The sequence below is a fragment of the Dysidea avara genome, chromosome 7 (assembly GCF_963678975.1).
Source record: "Dysidea avara chromosome 7, odDysAvar1.4, whole genome shotgun sequence".
Lineage (NCBI taxonomy): Eukaryota > Metazoa > Porifera > Demospongiae > Dictyoceratida > Dysideidae > Dysidea > Dysidea avara.
Window position 1 is genome coordinate 6,924,906 of NC_089278.1, and position 20,181 is coordinate 6,945,086.

Sequence of the window (20,181 nt, forward strand, 5' to 3'; positions counted from 1 at the left end):
TCAGCTGACCCTTTCCTTCATCAGGCTTCCTTGTTGTAGTAATGTTAAGAAGACACTCCACCCATTACTAATGTGATGTTGTTAGAGACTTTGATGTCCAATTAATTAACAGTAATAGTCACTCTGGAATGGTATGTGTGTACTATAGAGGTGCCATTGTTTTAGTCAATTAGAGAAGTGAAAGTTGTTTGAGTTTTGTATTCTTTTATGTTTTGAGTCTCAAAGGGAAATAGTGGCACCCTAAAAGTGTGTGAAATTTGGTCATTTGTGGTTTTCAATAACACTACACTAATTAGGTTAGTCAAGTGTTTTAATGGCTTATTTCTTCTCCATTAGGAATTTGTCAGCAGCTGGCGAGGTGGTTATTCCTACCTTGGATGCTCAGTATTATGGTGGAAGTCTACCAGATATTTCTCTTGGTTCCTTACAAAGACTATTGCCAGCTAGTGAAGGACAAAGCATTAGTTCTGCTCCTAATGTTGTGACTGTACTACAACCTCCGCTCTACGTATTCCCCAGTCAGACTAACCTCCCTGCCACTGCAATGCTTAGCACCCTACATCTCAACAATCTCAGTGGTAGCTCATACTTTTCTCACATTCACACCAATGGAGCAGCTGCTGCCTCATCTGCCCAACTCAGTAAGGCTTCAGCGGTCACCAGTATGTCTTCATCAACCAGCTCATTGGGATCTAACCTCTCCAAGTCATTTAGTATTAGTGATATTTTGTCAGAGAATGCCAAGAGCAGTGTTGACAGTGTGTCAAACTCAGGAGATGCATTGAGTTCAATTAACTCGACACCTTCACCATGCATGTCCTCTGCCAGTGCCAGTGTAGCAGCAACTGTCACCACAACTGCTGCTGGCCTACTACCTCAAGAGTTTATGTTGAATGGTGGAGTGACCTATTCTACTCATAGTGTGTGCAGCAATGGACTGAACACATACCCTGGTTCCCAGCAATCTAGCCCCAGTGCTACCAACATGCCATCACCCTACGATCCTACTAACAATTCGTTGGTCATTCCACCAGATGCCTCGATGAAACCAGAAGTCAACTTTGTAACCAGAACTTCAAGTGGTCAACAGCTTGGCCACCTATTTGTCAAAACTGAACCTGTCAGCGCTCACGGGGATGTTGACTTACACTACTCACCTGGTAGACGGAGCAGACAAGGATCTAAATCTCGAAAGGACAAGCCATACAAGTGTCAGTATCCAAGGTGTGAAAGATCCTTTACTTTTCCAGCACACTTGCGGTCCCATGTTCAGCAAATGCACGTCTGCTATCGTCCATGTGTTTGTGACTTTGAGGGATGTGGGAAGTGTTTTTATACCCCGCAACATTTGAATGTTCACAAACGAGTCCACACTGGAGAGAGGCCTTATGCCTGTCCTTACGAAGAGTGCAGGAAGGCGTTCACCACAGCAGGCAATCTCAAGAACCACATTAGAACACACACTGGAGAAAAGCCATACGAATGTAAATTCCAAGGGTGCACAAAGAGATTTGCAGAGATGTCCAGTCTAAAGAAACATGAACTTACCCATACTGGGGAAAAGCCATATTCGTGCAGATTGTGTGGAAAATCATTTTCACAAGCTGGAAGTAGAAACACACATGAGCGGAGGCATAAAGAAAGGGACAAAGCACATTTTCCCACGTAGATTGTTTGACCTGTATATTGTGTACACTATAATAATGTGATTGTTTTTAAGCACTTTCTGTACATGGTTGTTTTACATGAATGTCACAAATTAAATAAAATTAAAATTGCTGCCCAGGGCTAAGAATGGTTGTACTGCTAAGACTTCTTCACCTTGAACTCCTTCATGCCTTGTCTCAATGTCACCTCAAAAGTCACTGTAACTAGAATGAGAATATTGGATGTGAACTGTTCTGAGTTATTCATGCACAAAATGACTAGTTTACAACTAGGCCAATGGTAATTTATCTATTACCTGTGGACACCAACTTCAAACAAAACTGATTTAATTAAAGTCAGATTGACACAGTGCTAGACACTACAGGCCCTCTTGTACAAGATGGGCTACACGCTACATTACCATGGAAACTACTAACAAAATGTAACCAAGGGATCCAATTTACAACTCTTACTGGTTTGTTACAATGTCACAGCAAACAATGTTATATTGGGTCTGTTGGTTTGCTAAAATTAAATTACACCTGAAAGTGCAGGTATGTTCTTGAAAGTTTAAACTAATTACTTCTATGTGGGAGTTCAAACAAAGCTAAACAGGCCTGTAACAGTCGGTAACCACAGGTAACCATGGTACAGTTTTTCTGAGTCTTGAACTGTAAACGCTGACTGCCACAGAACCCATACATTATCAGGGCAATCCTTAGAGTTGGGTGAAGCCCACAAACATAGCAGCATTGTGTGTAAAATAGCACATTGTTTTTGAGTCCCTAGTAGCTCAATATAACTTACCAAACAAGAATAATCCAATAGGTAAGCTTAACAACAACCAGGATGCATCTGCTGCAAGTTTTAGTGCCAGTAGACTCGGAGGAAACATTGTAATGCAGCCCCAAAACAAAGCATTCAAGTGTGATAGAATCTTTCGTCGTAGCTTGCCCTCCCGTTCATACTCAGAAGCATTAAACTTTCCTTTCTGGTAGTATTCACACAGTAATTTGTCCTACAAGCTAAATGGATAATAGTGAGGCCAAACATGTGTAAACTCACTTTTTCCTGATACAGTGTATGACAATAGTCGTCCAACTCTGCTTCTGATGATGGTATTTCAGACATGGGTATTCGCCTGTCAATACAATCATGCATAACAAAGCTATTAGGTAAAAACAACAAACAAGATGAATGGGTCATTACCTGATGTGGATGTGCACTTCAGAAGGTCTTCCTTCCAGTACAGATAGGATGGATGGTTCACCACGTGGAAAAGCTAGTTCTACATCATACAGTGCTGGTGAGCAAGCTGTGTGAAAAGGACACAATGTCATGTGTTGACAATGTTGGTTCACTGCACCTGCATCCTTCATCCCTAACACCATGGAAGAGAATGCCTTGGTCTTTGGAATTAGATGGTGCTGCAACTCCGGCAAACCTTTGCTTCTAGCATATTCCAGTCGTTTGGCCTGTATGTCTTTTGTAAACCGAGTTCCCTCACAGAACAGGATGAACTATGAAAAACAAACAGAGTGACAAAGCAGCTTCCTAAATCTCATCAACTGCAGCCAAACCCATGAATACAACATGAGCGACTTATATGACTAACTGGACACCACCCCTCTATCATTCATTAGTACTGGAATTCAAAGAGAAACAAGGATGGGCTCTGTGGTGTATATAAATGATTTAGGCTCCTTTCAGGTCATGCACTAGTGTGTAAATAACCTCTCCTTATATAGTAGTCCTACACTTATATAGAAGGACCCAAAAGTATTTTCCCCGGATACAGCATTCTGTTTAGTAATGACACTTCCATTGTCAGTGCCAGATCAGATTTCACTAATGTCTACCAGTCTAGTATTAAATAATTCAATCTCTATTGTAAATAAGTTTTCCAGTACACTCAGCATCACAAGAGTTTCATCATTTTATAACACTTGATATTCCAACTTGTAATAATGTGCAGGGCTGTATGTGCTAATAATTGCTAACTGCTCGGCACATTACATGCCCTGCTACACAGAGTAGCCACACAAGACACAATTAGTGTAGTTATCAGAGGGGACTACAAACAACACAGCCGCTTACGCTGATTGGATAAGGAAATGTTTGAGATTGTTTTATCATAGCAGTCATCTTGGGTTGATCAGTTGACCACTTGCGATCCAAAAACATGTACTCGTTGGCATAAAAGATGATACCAAGTCCGGGTACAAACATTAGTGACTTCTTCACAATGGCTTTCAGTGTCTGTGAGGTGACCACAATCAACAGTAAAAATATATTCATTTAGTCCACAAAGACAGAAGCTCTGGGACAAGTAGTAAGAAAGTAAATTGATAGTATGGGTGGACTGATTATCTGCAGACTAAAACAAACCACTTGTATGAATTTGCTATAGTTGCCCATGTAGAGACTGATTAGGGTAATGGCAGTTAAACACAAGTGTGCCTATTGTGCACACACATTAAATGTACAATACACACATTCACTTACTGTTAGTATATTGAATTCATATGCTAGCATAACGCCACACAGAAAGTCCGCATCACCAGGATGATTCAGTACATATAATCCCGGCTCCTTTCCGGCACAATCCAGGCCAGTCTTGTCACCGAACACTCGTATGACAATGTTTCCCCATTCTGCTGCCACCCACACACAGACTAAACAATAACAACAACACTGTAACATCCAATCATTGGCACTTTCATAGCACACACAATGATAATTGGGTCCATTTGATACTTACAACAATAATTTCTACCAGATTTATTATGATAAGCAATTCAAATAGCCCCACCTGTGTGTTGTATTGCTCCACAACCACACACACACAAGTCACAACAACTGGTGATACAATACACACATATCTATTGGGCACAGAAGGTACAGGTGTGTACTGCATAGTTCAGTCCATGAATACATTTCCTATAGTTCATAGTCATCACTCCTACATAGGACAAGGCCAGCCCCTCCATATATAGTCCATCATAGTGTATCTTGTACAGCTGTTGTCATACAACATAAAATAACACTTATTAATGCCTGCTCCACCTGCTATCTTCCCCCACACCATGGACCTTCCAAGTCACCACATGGGCCACAAGCAGTTTGTGTGCATCACTCTCAATAGAGGCCTCCCCAGTACTGTGTGCGTGTGTGTGTGTGTGTGTATTGTAGAGCTTGTGTACAGACGAACACATGTTATGCAATCTACAATGTTTACTTTTGACAGTTGCCCAGTGCTGTGGTCAAGGTACAGGGATAGACCATTGTTGCATGTCAACTTATAATTACAGAAATATAATTACCGAATGATATCACCCACCAGGGTACAAGTTGTTTAATCTCCTGGTATACTAGTGTTGTGTCTTTTAGACTAGCGAGGTTATAAATTATTGCCATTGTCTGTTGCACTGTTGCTATAGTTAAAAACAATTCTCATAGGGGTAACCCTTGACAGCACCACCAGTTGTGCTTGAAACATCACATAATAGTACAGTTCACACATGCATATTGGTATGAGAATTGTTTACTTGTAAAGTCTCACAGTTGGCCTAATTTATACATGCTCACATTCTTATCAGCCAACCTCTGCCACACATTTTAAAGGAGACATAGAATACCCCTAAATGCCTAGGAATTCTACCATTTAAACAAAAGTTACACAAAGGAAGATATCTCAATTGTGTACTACATGACATTATTTACTAAAATTGCATAAAATGTGGCAAAAGTCACACAAGTGCAGTTATCATACTAGGGCACTTCCCACATGTAGTGTGCTATATATAGTAAAGAACAATGCTAGTGAATATTTTTTCTGTTGAATTTAATTACTCAAGGAGTGTGTGGAATGTGTGAATACTGCACAGCTGTTAAATGGGTTCTGACACATCAGAATTACAAGGATCAAGCATCCATTAAAATATATATTGATTTCAGTGAGAATGTTTACCGATTGTTGCCACTCTTTGCACACATTTCATGGTAAGCCACTGTGAGAAGATTTAATCAATTGTGTTACTTGTTAATTGACACCAAATTGTAGTGACTTGCAGAACAAAGCAATACCACTTGAACCGTGAGCGGAGAATCATCATTTGGCCCTTTTTGATTCCCTAGTAGTTTTGTGGAATGGAAACGTAAGTTCTATAACCAGAATATATATCACTGCTCAGGAGCTGTCGAAGTACTGTAGCAGACAGTTACTTATTAGAGTTGAGATTTGATTGTGATAGTGATATCCAAAGTGTACACCGACACACTACACAGTGTAAACTATTCCAGGTAGTGTACTAGTTGTGTACATGTTGATGTGAAGGTGTCCGACTTGTCACACTACACAGCTATAGTTTATACAAACCAGGCAACCAATTACATCCATCACTGATGATGCCTCAAATAGAACAACACGTCGAGATATTATTCACCACAAGTGCAAGTAGAGAAGTATTTTCTTGATAACACCATCCTGTTAGTCCCTATTACAACACTTTCCAGAGCCATCACAGCAAAAGGGAAAGCAGAGAGAAGCTCACAGGAAATAGAAGCCTGTGAAGAGCTGACATGATTATCAGACAGAACGGTAGTACTGTATAGTAGAGATCATGATGGTTTGGCTTTTTTGAGCCAAAAATATCACCAGCTTTATTTTCCCTTTATGACAGCTCAAAAATGTCTTGAGAGTGACCCTAAACCTTCCAACAAGTTTTTATGAAATTTTATTTACCTGAAATTTCTGCTAACTGACTGCCTGCCTAATGATGCCTCCAGCCAAGCATAACTTCACAATGAATACGGCTACGGGCTTAATTTCTTCACTGTTCAATGTCACTTTGACCCAAGACGTGCTTTCAGTGTATGCATCATGGACTTATCTTTGTCCTCCTTTGTGTTCCATTTCTTTCTCCACTACTGTGTAAGTGTTAATTAGCAGTAACGTTAACGCACGATGGCTTCAGTACAGTTGGCTACCACAAGAATCATCCCTAATATTTGTAATGACTGGATTGACTTTGCAGAGGTTCTCATACTGTTTTTCATATGTAACATTGTGTAACAGGTAGAACATACTTGGAAACGAAGCGGAATAGCCACATCGCTTTCCCAGTTGGGGCACAAGTTCAATTGCAATTTCGTATTGACTGAATTGATTGCAGAGGCATTTCTCGTACTTTACTTTGTAGTAATGATGTGTATAAGGGGTGGAAAAGGCTGAAAATGAAGTGGAATGGCCCTCACTAATTGATTGTGGGAGATGCGTGTTCAATCCCTACTTTGGTCATGGCTATATCAGGCTGTGTATAACTGAAGAAGGGATTAAATGTGCACTAGTATAGTTGCAGGTGTAGATGACTTCCCTTACTTTTATTTCTATGATCCCTACTCCACTGTACAATTCTTAAATTTCCTTACACTTGTAAAATAGAAGAACCTCTACAAGTACTGGACTGGTGCCCAATTAAAATTGAATTGTATTTTGAGGTAACAGCTACTATCTAAAAAAAAGTATAACTCTGGATATACCACTGCAAAGCCTCTTGACATGATGAGCAGTGGCTTCCCAGTAAGAGATAGTGCTAGTTTGTGACTACAACAGGAGACTAACTTGATTTCAGTGTTGTACTGTCCCACTATTCCATCCATTTGTAGCCAATACACAACTGGTCAAAAGATTGTATGTTTTAGTAGACTAAACAATAAACAAAATGAGATTGACAAAGTTGATATGTTTAGAATGTGATCACTATACAATACCCAGATAAGAGAGAGAGAGAGAAAAGAAACAGCTATGAAACCTTTTAATAGTGAAATCAGATAGTACATTCTTGTTGTAGTAACATATCATACCATCATGGGTGATGTGGACAAAATGTACTAGTTTTAATATGCCTGCACATCCCGCAGCAATCAAACTAAACAGCCTGCAATCAATTGGAACAGGGAGTTGTGAAATTTCAATATAACAGTCAAGAGCTACTACACTTGATCAATATAACAGTCAAGAGCTACTACACTTGATCAATATAACAGTCAAGAGCTACTACACTTGATCATAAGGTGTTGACCTGAGTAAAAGGCTTCACTACTGTAGACAGTTATAAACACAAACATATGTTTGGCAAAATGTTTGCTTTATTCTGGTGATCAGCTACAAGATATGCTCAAAGTACAGCATAACTTGATATCTTGTAAATCCAAAGTGGTAGTGATCAAACGATGGAAAATGCTTGTGTAAACAACTGTAATGAGGTCCTGATGGAGGTAAATAACCAGAGGGTGGTGATCACACGTCATTCATACATCATGTGATCTAACATACATCATGTGATCTAACATGGTGAACTACTTCAATATTTAGACCTCAGATCAGTATCAATTCTAATATGAAATTTGTTGGATGCCTCCCAAAACCTTACACCAACGCATTAAAGTGTTATGTCATCATTGATGTGACAAAAGAAATTCTAAATATTGGTACCGATTTCAGATTGGTTGGCGCAGTCACACTATGACACAACACATGACCAACTTATTCTGTATGACTGATTGGCATTGCTACGATCGTGTTGCTACTACTGCAAGAGTTGGGACAGTTTCCAATAGATTTAATTAATTAGAGTGCTACACAACACATTAATGCACTGGGCAAACGCCAACAACATCCTACCACAGGCAACCAGAACTTCATTTCCTGCCACCACAGCCAATGGAAAATCTAGAAGAGCCCCACCCCTAACCTCAACCCATTTTTCATACAAGAATGAGATACTCTAATAGAACAGTCAAAAACTCTAATAGAACAATCATTACATTCCATTTACAAAACATTCAGTGATAATGCTCATAGATAGCATGGTGCAATTTATGATGGGCAGATATCATCCTTTATACAGCAGAGGTAGTTATATGGCACAATTCACACTTAGGTCATAAACTACTCACAGTGGTGTAGCTACACCCAGGCATTTGCCCAGGAATCAACTCACCTTTCCAGGGCACCAGAAAATCTGCTGGCACAGCAGCTACGCATGAAAATACACTGTTCACAATTTATTAATTACAATTCTATCTACTACGGTGCCATTGACCGTAGCAAACACTTATAATAATAACCCCATAGATTACGAGTTACTATATTTAAAACAGAGATGTGCCTGCCCAAAACGAATGGTGCCAAATTGTTGTCGCATCAAAGTGATGATAGTTTGGAGTTTGCCTGTATACAGACCAGGCGAAGTGGATCTGTTTGGCTACTTGATTTCAGCAGGTAATGTTGAAAAATCAGTGCCCGAATTTAACTGTGACGAAGGAATGTCAAGGGAACAACGTGAGACAACTGCTGTAGTACGATACTTTGTAGGATCACTCAGCAGGGTGTGGTAGAGTTGGCACAGGGAATGGTGCCCCTACTGAGTAGATGAACCAGTGTCATGGCAGTTTTGTGATCTACACAAGTACGAGTCAGTGCAAGGAATCTATCAGTTCGGTAGTGTTGTTTATTATGAGTTGAAGCATCCTTATGTGTGGGTTGTATGGCACGTGATGCTGCAGTCCCACAATCGATACATGCATTGTAGCTAGAGACTAGTATGGAGCGATTGTAGACTGATAAAACTATTCTATATTAATACAGATAAGAGTTAACAACTGTAGCTGCACTTGAAAGCAACAATTTGATGAATGCACATATGAACCCCCACAGGTTGTTCACTGGACTAGGTGTACAGGTAATGGACTTGCCCGGGCATTTTGCTTGGGCTAGATACCCCTTGACCACTCATGGAAATCACCCCACTAAAGCTGATCAAAGACCACTCTACAGCTTAACAGCCCCCCTGCTCCTTGTGTTTACCATCCTGATACCCCCCCTTGGATCCTCCCCTAATAATAACTAGCTATTTAAAAAATTAAAAATTTCAAAAGGAAGTAGGGGTTGATATAATCATAGATAATAGAGTAAAAGGGATCGGAAACGCAAGCGATTTCCGGTCTGATTTCCGTTACATGTGACTTGAAAGGACAAGGCAGTTTTGTGCTCAAGCATGGGAATTAGTGTTCTAAGCAGCGTAAATAGTAATCCAACAGACTACAGCAAGTATTTAGGCCTTTGTGAGAGATTTTGGCGAGAGAATTCAGACCGTAGATTTTGTAACAAAGCGTATCGCATTAACCGTGATTGTTACACGCTGTCATACTTTCGCTCATAGTACCTTCATGCCTCGTCCATACCGCTTCTTTTGTAGCCGGTTCCACTTTTGAATCTTGTGGTAAGCTAGGCGTGTCACCATCACAGTCTTTTACCGTTGCATTGTACTGCAAGGTGGTTTAAACTTTTGGTTAAAAATGGAAGATACTTAGTTGTTTCTTCAGGCAACAGTTCCTGTTTTGCTCTGATATTTCTTCTGGTTCTCTCTGTTAAATGGTAAGGAATAGGTTTATCACAGTTAAAAGGATAGAATATATTTACGAAGAAAGTAAAGTGGTTTAAAGTAATTTTGGGCCATTTTTTTCACTTTCAATCTCCTTTAATTTTGCACATAACTTCCTTGAGGGTTGGTACCATCCTAGTTCCCTCAATTACTTACTTGAGTTCACTGTAGCAAAGTTTCACAGTTGTTGGTTGCAAAATTCTGTCGTTACAACAATTTGTTTCTCTTTGATACAAGCACACCAAGCGTAACGAGTATGTTCGTGACGTAATACACGGAATTCCAATAGAAATGTACGTATTTTGTGACATCACGTTATTGCATTTCCTATCCCTTTTAAGTACTCTATTATCTATGATATAATATACAGTGAATATACACACTACAAAAAGTACGGAAACAAGTTTTAAAGTGTTACAGCTGAAATGAGAAATGATCCAGCAGTAAAAAGCAATGAAACAAGATTAGACGACTACTTGCTAAAATGAGACACCCTACTTTTGGCTAGCATCTTGAAATGAGACCAACAAATTAGCAAAAAGTAGGGATTGAAGCATGTCTCATTTTAGCAAGTAGTCGTCTAATCTTGTTTCATTGCTTTTTACTGCTGGATCATTTCTCATTTCAGCTGTAACATTTTTAAACTTGTTTCCGTACTTTTTGTAGCGTGTATATTCACTGTATATTATATCAACCCCTACTTCCTTTTGAAATTTAGTTTTTAAATAGCTAGTTTGTTAACTTTTTGTTTTCCACATAGTATAAATATCACTCGAAACAGCTCTTTTACCTTCGTATGCAATAAGCACCTCTAAAAACAATTGTCATTTTGTCTTTTAAAGCTATTACAGCAACTGTTTAAGGCTTCAGCTGCATTTCTAATGGCCTAAATGTTGATGATTTTACAGTAAAACATCGCTGGAGAGTCCACCATTATAAGAGTGGAACCCTCACTTTTAGAAGCCTGGATCCAGAGGTGGATCTGCCCCTCAAAGACATTATTAGCTGACTACATCACAAAAAAAGCTAAACTGGTAATTAAGACTATATAAAACGACTACCCAGCATTAATAAATGCTAGAGACAACTCCTTGGGTACTACACCCATTCATTCACCCTTATCATAAGCACACGTATTCACACTTCGTTAAAATCACGTGTTTGGGTTGTGGCGCGTGCCACAACTATTAAGTGCCAAAACTATTAATTATCCTTCGAGAAGAACAACGAAAAGAATGAATAATGAAAGTAAACAGCATGGTGCAGCGGACAGAACATAATCGGAACAACAGATTCGTAAATCCACCGTCATTACCTTGGCTGTCTGAAATTTCTGGAGCCGTACACCTAGCGCTACTAGGTCTTACAGCAGGCAGGCAGGCAGGCAGGCAGGCAGGCGTAATGTAGGTGAATTTTGAAATTTATAAAACTCACTGTACATCGAAACATTCAACTTTTTGCTTCGTTTACCCAAGGTACAGCATCATTATAACAGTACTAATGCATTTCAGGTGTTTTTTTCGGGTAAAAATTATTGCAAGGCCATTTTTTAAGGTGCGAAATTCCACGAAACCATATGATTTCTTACCAACCCCCACTATACGGTACTATCGTACTTAAGGACTACAAACAGAGGAATTGAACTGCCATTGCAGTACATTATGTCATTGGCAATTCCCTTTCTCAACATTAAAGTAAATAATTATTCTCTCTGCATACCTCATCATTTGAGGGTTTAAAAAGGAACATGTGGTAGCTGCACTTGAAACGCTGCATATACTTTACATGTTCAGTGCACAGAGATTGTTCATGCTTATTATGACTCAGTGTGTGAGGTTGCCCTCAGAGGCTATGTTTGGGAGAGTTGTGCATCAGACACATTCTGGTGGTGAAGTAATTGAGTCAATTACACACTGATGGCACTAATCTTGAAAATGCAAACAAGTGTCAATGTTACAACTCAGTGACCAAGTAAAAAATATTTTGTAGATAACAAATCAAAACAACTGTTACATGCATGTAACAAGTAGATAAGCCTTTTCACTTGTTTGCCATAAGCAAAATGAAGCTTATGTTAAGAAAATGTTTTCATAATTCAACACTGTTGTGGTACTGTCCAAGAGCATAGTAACTATTACTACTGGCGCAGTATTTGGTGTATGTTACTGAAAATAACAGTACACGTTGATGTGCATGCATTCATGTAAAACATGCAGAATAAACCCACCACATGTTAACCACTTGGTTTGCCACTTTATGTTAAATACAACATGCTGACTATTGACCTTAGCATACTGACAAGAACTCCGTCAACATCAACTCCATAAGCATAAGGCAAAACATCCGTTGAATAATTGCTTTGCTACAAATATTTATAAAGAAATCAAGTAACTCAGCTGAGAACTACATAAATATAAAATATTGGCAATATAAATTATTGACTGCCAGAAGTTATTTATTTATTTTTTGCGTTTCGCTTTATTGTTAATACTTTTTGCTGTCAGAGGAATTTTGCAAAGTTAGCAAGAATGTAGCACATACCTCAATAGCTTCCAAACATGGCCACAAAAAAAAAAAAAAATAATAATAATAATAATGACCTCAATTTGCATTACACCACAAATGCTTGTCAACTATGTCACGATCACACTCACTACACACCATTGATACTTAGTATTACTTACATAACAATAATGGATGGCTGAGGGAGGCGGCTACACGTCGGTAGAATGACTTTGACATCGGCCACAGAGGCAGAGCCATTACTTGAAGGCAACCAATGATGACTGCTGTACTGATGAACACATAACCAAGGATGGGTCGCCATAATGGTAGCCTCTTCAACCAGGCTATCTTCCCCACTATCTTCAACAATGACAACATCTCCCGGGAATGTAGCTGTAATGAAACCAAACAGAGCATCATATACAATTTCATAAAATATAATAATATCAACAACTGCTAAGCCTGGACTATTAACTTTACAACTCGTTTTACAACGTGGCTTACTCGTTTGTCCAGATCTACAGAAGGCAGATTTTGCTCTAAACAACCAAACAATCGCTAACTAGCACTAGACTTACAAAGTTCCGACCTAACGAAACACAGAGAACAAGGGTCAGTTTGATAAAACATGTGTCGCAACACTACGTATTTGACCTTAGATCACGTGCACTTAGCTTACAAGCAACTTTTGATTCTATATAGTGCGCATCATAACATTAATGGCTAACCACCTTTTAACACAGGGCTGGATAAGAAGTAGCGTGTGTCTACTATTGCGTGCCCGGCAGATGACATGGAGATGCGTGAGCACCTGTCAGATAGTAAGAGCGGATGTTAAGAGACAGCCAATAATTCCTTCTTTCCCGAGGTATCCGTTAATGTCGCAAGGTGGCACTTAGCTAGTGTATGTGAATTGTTTGTAGGTTGACCCCTACACACTTTAAGCAGCTAGAGGAGTTGCCCATAATTCACGTGCACACCACATCCAATAACACTATCTGTACCCTCTGTGACGTCAAAGGTGGGCACGTGACTGTGATATGACCATATAGTAACATGGTAACTTATAGGAAAGGTACTTAGCTGGACGTCTTCTGTAAGTGAAGTTATATTTAATGCCAACAATTGTAAATTCCTTGTTTCCCGTCCTAGTCAGACAAAAAACATCATGCGGGCGGGTGGCTATTATTTATTACATTGTTAAAATCTATTATGGATATTAAAAGGAGCCCATTAACTCCTAATTGCTTTTTTTCTCTCATATTCAGGAGAGCTAGATTTAGGGTTAGTTGTCATTTATAAAGATTTTACTGGGATTCAACAAGATTCAAACCTCTAGAAGGTTAGATTCGAAGTGTTGCAGACCCGTCGTGCGCATCCAGAAAGGCATTTGTCATGCTCGTGGTGAGACATGCTATATAGCACTAGCCTGACTCTACCATCAACTTCAACAGTGCAAATTTTCCGAATGTTTCACACACATTAATAGAGAATGGGACTTGTGTTCAATAATGTATCTCAAGTTTCACCAAGGCTGCTTGAAGAGATCCACTGCTAGTATTCGAAGCTATGCACTACATGTGAAGCTTGCATTAGAGTCCACCTATCCAATAATATACCATGACACTAGTCTTCATCCCAATGACATGACCACATAACTCCCTGCCAGTAGTAATATTTCAGTCACGTGACTATCAAATGCAATGATAAAATTGCATGCGGCTTTAAAATTACCATGTGGGTGGGTGACAGGAAACAAGGAATCTACAATTGATGGCTTTAATCACTTTAGTTAATGTTATGACATTAGGGGACCGTCGGGTTTAAGAAAGCTCGTAGAGGAACAGCCTTTTCAGCACAAGTGGTTGGTATTGCTACTGCAAAGGTAAGTCATTTAATAGCAGAATTCTCATTAAATGTGGTGTTCAGAAAGCACTAGCTCATGGAATTAACAAAGTGAATGTTAGAATTAAAGGTTTTAGTCTTGGGAGAACTGTAAGGTAGTTTGCTTCAAGGAGAAGCATCATCTGTTTAATTTTACAGGGAGCCTTGCAAGGCCTGTCTAAAGGAGGACTACAAGTTAGTGCAATTACTGACAGTACACCAATATCATGGGGAGGTTGCAGGCCACGCAAAGTTAGGAGAGTATAACACACATCACTAGTTTCATTGAATTGTAAGGTTATAATATTAAAATATAATTGTACATCTTCAAACTACATTATAGTGATATGGATACAAGTGATTATTCTGAATATAAAATAAATATTTACACAAATAACTGAAGCTTTATACCAGTGTTTCTTTAAGGTGAAATGAACTATTACGTGACATTTCTTTTACTTCATCTTCATAGTCAGTTTTGTCTGCTTCTACCTTGATGGGTCTCACCTGTGAAATTTAATTATTAATTTTAATGATGTAATAAATCAAGAGGAACTAACCTGTGGTGGTGGTCCGATTAGTGATAACACAACTGGTAGGAGTACTAGTCCATTAAGTGCTCCCACGATTAAAAGGTTGAGTAGAATGAAGAAAAAGTACTTTCTTATAAATGGAAATGGTGTGAATGCCAGCATTACAATTCCCAATAGAGTTGATATTCCCCCATTGAAGATGGGGGTGAAACGATGCATTAATGCTTGATGCATACGGTCATTGTTGATCTCCAAAGCATCATAAAAATAACGAAAAAATCTGATAATTGGTTTCTTGTTGGTTTTCCTTTCATCCTTGCAACTGGTGGCCTTTAAAAAGTAGAAGATCATTGGAGCAGTGTACTCTACAGCTACTCCAACAGACACAATGACTACTACTGCAGGAACTGCACTGAAATGTATTCCAGCCAACCCCATGAAACCAAACACTTCAAATGCTGTCAAGGCTAACATCAAGACAAGGATAATTGCTCCAATTAAACTCATGAAAAATATCGATGAAGCTATTAGGCTGGCCACCAGTATAAGGGCACACGATGTTAAGACGCGTTCCCTCAGTTTGATGTACTGTTCCCAAAATGTGAATGGTATTCCTCTGGGATATGCAAAGACTCCTTGACTTTCACTTTGTTCCAATATAGAACGTACTTCTACTATCAAGTTCTTATAGTCATCAGTGTCTTGAAGGTTCTCAACATACATTGGGATCTGAGTGAACACAAAAGGCTCAGCTGCTGTGATATTACCTGTTGCAGCAAGCTGACCAACACTTAACACTGTTGGACTCCACTCTGGAACTGGTGGCTGAAACTCTGGCCTTGCTGTACCAGCATTGACAGGATCTAGAGCCACCTACACAATAGACGAATAATATTTCTCCTGTTTCATTGCAAGTAAATATGCTTACCCATAAGGTGATAAGTCTGTAGAACTGGTCCTCTGGAATCACACTGATATTACCTCTGGTTTCCACAAATGAGAATGTACAATTATCAAGATCATTTCTAACATCTAGAAATGTTTTGCTGGTGTTAAAAGTCTTGATCAGTGCAGCCAATAAAGTCTCTTGCAAGGCAGATACTTCATGGGGAGCAGCACAATATTCCTCCTTGATATCAATAAAGTAATTGATCATTGCTTCCAGCCAAAACTGAGTACTCCCATCCTTGACCACCTTTGGTTGTTTATGAACAGCATGATACATCTCAATCAACTCTTTCTGACGATGAGCATAATCCATTTGTTTAGTAGAAATGTAAATGTCATAGAAAGCAAAGTAGTTCAATGTGGAATTCACGAAACCATATTCAGGAGTATCCTTTGGTAAGACATCCACCAAATTCAGTCCATCCTGCACTGTGGTTGCTCCATATATGCTTAGTCCAAATATACACACAAAGAGAGCAATAATAACTCCCTTGATGACATAGTTTTGCAAACAAGGAGAATAGTAATTAATGACAAGGTAGGTCAAAAAAGATGGCTTGTCTGCGTACTTCACTAGAAACTGACTGGGGATATCTTCTGCCATAGAATTAGTTGAAATTCCGTGGGCAAGCCTTGAACCTACAACCGATCCTTTACGAATCGGAGAGACTGGCTCCATCTTGCCATCTAATGAGCTACCAAGAAATGTGTTACGACTAGTGGCATGACTACTTATAAAATCGTATATGCTGTCATCATCATCTTCGTTATTAGCATTTTGAAATGAACATGTGAACCACCTCCAAGGGATACAACAAAATGTGTCTATCAGTTTCTCATGCACTCGTAACGTGTCAATCACCAAATAACTTGGAAGGCCAAAGAGCAGACCGAAATAATTGAAAACTATTGCAATTCCAACCTAACAAATAGGACATTGATAAAACATGTTAAATATTGTGGTATTTACCTGAAGTGCAAACACTCTCATGGCTGGAATTGGTATGATTGCAGCAAGGAAAAATCCTGAAGAGTTTGTGATAGATGTGAGGGTGATACTTGGTCCCACTTTACGTAATGTTTTTGATATGAGTGTTCTAATAGGAGTATATGGTTCTGCCTTGCTTTCCAGCTCAAAGAATTCATCAGCAATAACAAACATGTCATCTACCCCCAATCCAAGTACAAGAAATGGAAGTACCTAGATACACAATGCACTAATACCACATCAAAATAAATTAATGCTTACTTGAGTAGATGTAGCGTTAAGATCCAACCCTATATAACTACATAGCCCAAGAGCTGCACTGCTTGCAGCTACTACCAGTAACAAACCAACCTAAGAGACACTTGGGTAAGACATGATCACAGTACAGTGACCTCACCAATCCAACATTGGCTCTGGACTTTACTGGATGTAGTCGGGAAAAGGCAAATGCACAGTACACTAACATGAGCAAGTATCCAACCACGACCAACAAGGGGTTGATGTCAGAAAATATTTCAACTACTCTACTGGCTGAATCAGAAGTCCACACATAGATATCTTCATTGGTCAGTCTTTCTTTGTTATTCTCGTAATCTTTCATAAGCTGTAAATAATGACTGGTAATAATGGTAGCTGTGATAACAACTAATTACTACTAACCTCAATCAGTTCAGTTTTCCATTTTGTTAATAAGGTCTTGTAGTCCTCCAGATTCCAGTATGAGTTATGACTATCATTAAATTTCACCATTAGTGTACGAGGCCCAGACAACTGAATAATAGTCTGTAGTGCCTGTGGGTCAACTCCTGGTTCTCTTTGTCTAAATGCTTTACCACCGATAGTGATCTGTTCTGGCCACTTCATTGCTTCACTGGCAAATCCTGAACAACCTCCGTAAAGTTCTTCACGTAGTGGCTCTTTAGCCTGCAAGCGATATTACCAATTATTGTCATAAATCAAGTAGTAACGCTTACTTGATTTGGACAATCTGATCTATTAGTAATGCATGGCTTATTGATGTACCCTTCCACACCAGCCTTAACTAGACCCTGTAATAAATAGTATAGCACTGCACATATATTGATGGTCATGGCTATAAACTCACCTCTTCAACAAGACTGTTGAATTGAAAGTAGTTGTTTCTTAGGCAAGTCTGCAGATCAGTAACATTGAGATTTGACCATGTTATGTTTGGAATTGTAGGGCACAATTCTGGTGGAGCCACTGGTTTTGGAGGATTGTGCAACAAAGAACCCTCCCAGAAGCAGTCAAGTGGTGTCACAATAATACAAGGATTAAGGTGATCTAATATGCGATCTAACACATCAACAGTCGTCGAGCCAAAATCATTCTTGTAGCAGATATCCTTCAGCGTATATGTCCTGAATAAATAATTGCTATTACACAATTCTGTGTATATACCTAGCTAGCTTACATGTATTTGTGTCGGACTTGAATGGCATTTGCTTTCTGCAAGAAGTCCAAATGATCCAGCAGTGAGGCTGTCAAGTTTCCTTCAGTAGTTGTATGCAAGACGATTTCACTGGTTGGTTGCAGATCTGGGTGAAGGTGTTCATCTGTGTATTGCATCTCTTCCTCTAGCCTACCGCCCTCATCCACCCATAGCTTTGTCTCGTCTGTTTCTATCTCTGCCTCTCGTAGCCCAGATGCAAACACAACACATACAGCTATCGTCATTGCAAAGATACCTATAGCTACTGTAGGACCCTTTGAAGCTATATAAAATCCTATAGCTTCGAAGCCTCTTTCCACGATTGCTCTGCCCCACAGAGAAATTTTGCTTCCTTGAGCATTGCCCTGCCGAATCTCTTCAAGCGCCAGCCTTGCATCCATCAAATCTGCTATCTGTTTCTCTTTGCATTTCTCCATCATCACACTTACAGCAAACGGGTGGGGATACCTGACAGTTAGCCGAGTGTATAGCTAGTGGCGTGATCTGGTGTGAGGATCATGTTGTGTGATGATTAATAAGGTAAAGGTTTTTGACTGCGCGCCGCGTTTCAATCAGGAACCTGAAGCCACACCCCTGTATAAAAGGTCACGGTAAGGGGGTGACACGTTTTAATGCTATTTACTGTTAAGTTTTAAGTTTTTGAACAAGTTATGCGCATTCCATACAATACTCAGTATACCATCCCCCTTGGCACTGACATGTGGTCATCTGACCCTCAACACCACCCTATTTTTGCACACTAATACATATAATGTTTAAACAAATACACTTAAAACTGATGTGCTATGGTAGCTACACAGTACTGAATCCCTGTTGAACTCCTACATGACTTTCGTACTACGTCCTGCATAAAGTTTACCTGGCCCTACTTCCCGCTGCTAGAAATCTCAGTCTCACAGCTGCCTGAAGGAAAAAAGTAAAGATCACTTAGCCAAACTGCTGCAGTTTCTTTCTGCCATATATATGGGCCATGAAGGTTTCATGAGGAAACTAACATGCATCAGTGGTGGATCCAGCCCCCCTCCCCCCCTTCAAAAAATTGCATACAAGATAGAGATACTTTAATAGAGTAGTCGATCACTCTAATAAAGCAGTCACACTGCTCATGAGACAGTGTAGCTTACCAATGAAGCTATTTATAAGGATTTTATTTTACATATGCAGATATAATATATATTTGGTAAAGGAATAGTTAGCCATTATTGCTGTTACTTTTTAAATTTTTGTTTGCTCTTCAACTTTTCAGCAATGTGCACCCCCTTTCCAAACTCTGGATCCTCCCTATATAGCTGTGCATGTTAAAGGCACTTCATTTTTTATCTCAGTTTGGCAGCCACACAAATAATTATGGTGAGTATAGCTACGTACATGCAACACAGCACAATTGGTGCACACATATATGCACTGCAAATTCAGAAGTAAGTTAAGTTCATAGCTACTATACTTTAACGATAAATGCCTCCTGCATGCAATCAATTACATATATAATGGAGACATATATACATGCATGTCACTGAACTTCACAGTTATAACAGCTGTGCATTCAATGTACTGCACTGAATCCATAAAATATAGATCTGCTGTGTTTTAAACCATTAAAGCGACTTGAAGAAACAACCATTCATGAAGCTAACGTGATGCTAGTCTGTATAGGGGCCACCATTTATTTTGGATCAGAGAAAGATTGGAAAAGTCCATGCAATGAAGAGCTACCTGTTTGTTACCAACACTGGTTGATAAATCCTACTCTGAAAG

At 39.3% G+C, this 20,181-nt stretch overlaps 4 protein-coding genes across 6 annotated transcripts in view; 2 read left to right on the forward strand and 2 right to left on the reverse strand.

The window, feature by feature from the left end:
* Positions 1-1,872, forward strand: part of LOC136262469 (uncharacterized) — a 4,071-nt gene extending 2,199 nt beyond the window's left edge. For both annotated transcript variants that reach the window (XM_066056746.1, XM_066056747.1), the window contains exon 4: positions 337-1,872. In XM_066056746.1, the coding sequence (XP_065912818.1) occupies positions 337-1,669 (1,333 nt within the window). In that variant the 3' untranslated portion in view covers positions 1,670-1,872. The remainder of the gene's footprint in view (positions 1-336) is intronic.
* On the reverse strand, positions 1,671-13,268 carry LOC136262480 (1-acyl-sn-glycerol-3-phosphate acyltransferase gamma-like). Its single transcript, XM_066056771.1, has 9 exons — positions 13,104-13,268; positions 12,779-12,992; positions 4,153-4,322; positions 3,745-3,906; positions 3,014-3,167; positions 2,857-2,962; positions 2,713-2,788; positions 2,455-2,665; positions 1,671-1,871 (listed from the first exon to the last, which is right to left on the reverse strand). The coding sequence occupies exons 2-9, from the start codon at positions 12,975-12,977 to the stop codon at positions 1,807-1,809; spliced, it is 1,143 nt and encodes a 380-aa protein (XP_065912843.1). The 5' UTR covers positions 12,978-12,992; positions 13,104-13,268; the 3' UTR covers positions 1,671-1,806.
* On the forward strand, positions 13,262-14,908 carry LOC136262497 (small ribosomal subunit protein uS11-like). Of its 2 annotated transcripts, XM_066056794.1 has the most exons (7): positions 13,262-13,467; positions 13,523-13,620; positions 13,670-13,695; positions 14,410-14,484; positions 14,529-14,594; positions 14,643-14,775; positions 14,827-14,908. In XM_066056794.1, exons 1-6 carry the CDS (start codon positions 13,319-13,321, stop codon positions 14,748-14,750), a joined length of 522 nt encoding a protein of 173 aa, XP_065912866.1. In that variant the 5' UTR covers positions 13,262-13,318; the 3' UTR covers positions 14,751-14,775; positions 14,827-14,908. The 2 variants fall into 2 exon arrangements, with proteins under 2 accessions (XP_065912866.1, XP_065912865.1); XM_066056793.1 differs by having other exon boundaries at positions 14,643-14,880.
* Positions 14,788-18,908, reverse strand: LOC136262441 (protein patched homolog 1-like). Its single transcript, XM_066056714.1, has 10 exons — positions 18,388-18,908; positions 18,058-18,334; positions 17,927-18,001; positions 17,613-17,876; positions 17,350-17,556; positions 17,214-17,303; positions 16,935-17,165; positions 15,945-16,886; positions 15,044-15,889; positions 14,788-14,990 (listed from the first exon to the last, which is right to left on the reverse strand). Exons 1-10 carry the CDS (start codon positions 18,843-18,845, stop codon positions 14,889-14,891), a joined length of 3,492 nt encoding a protein of 1,163 aa, XP_065912786.1. The 5' UTR covers positions 18,846-18,908; the 3' UTR covers positions 14,788-14,888.
* Between the last annotated feature and the right edge of the window lie 1,273 nt (positions 18,909-20,181).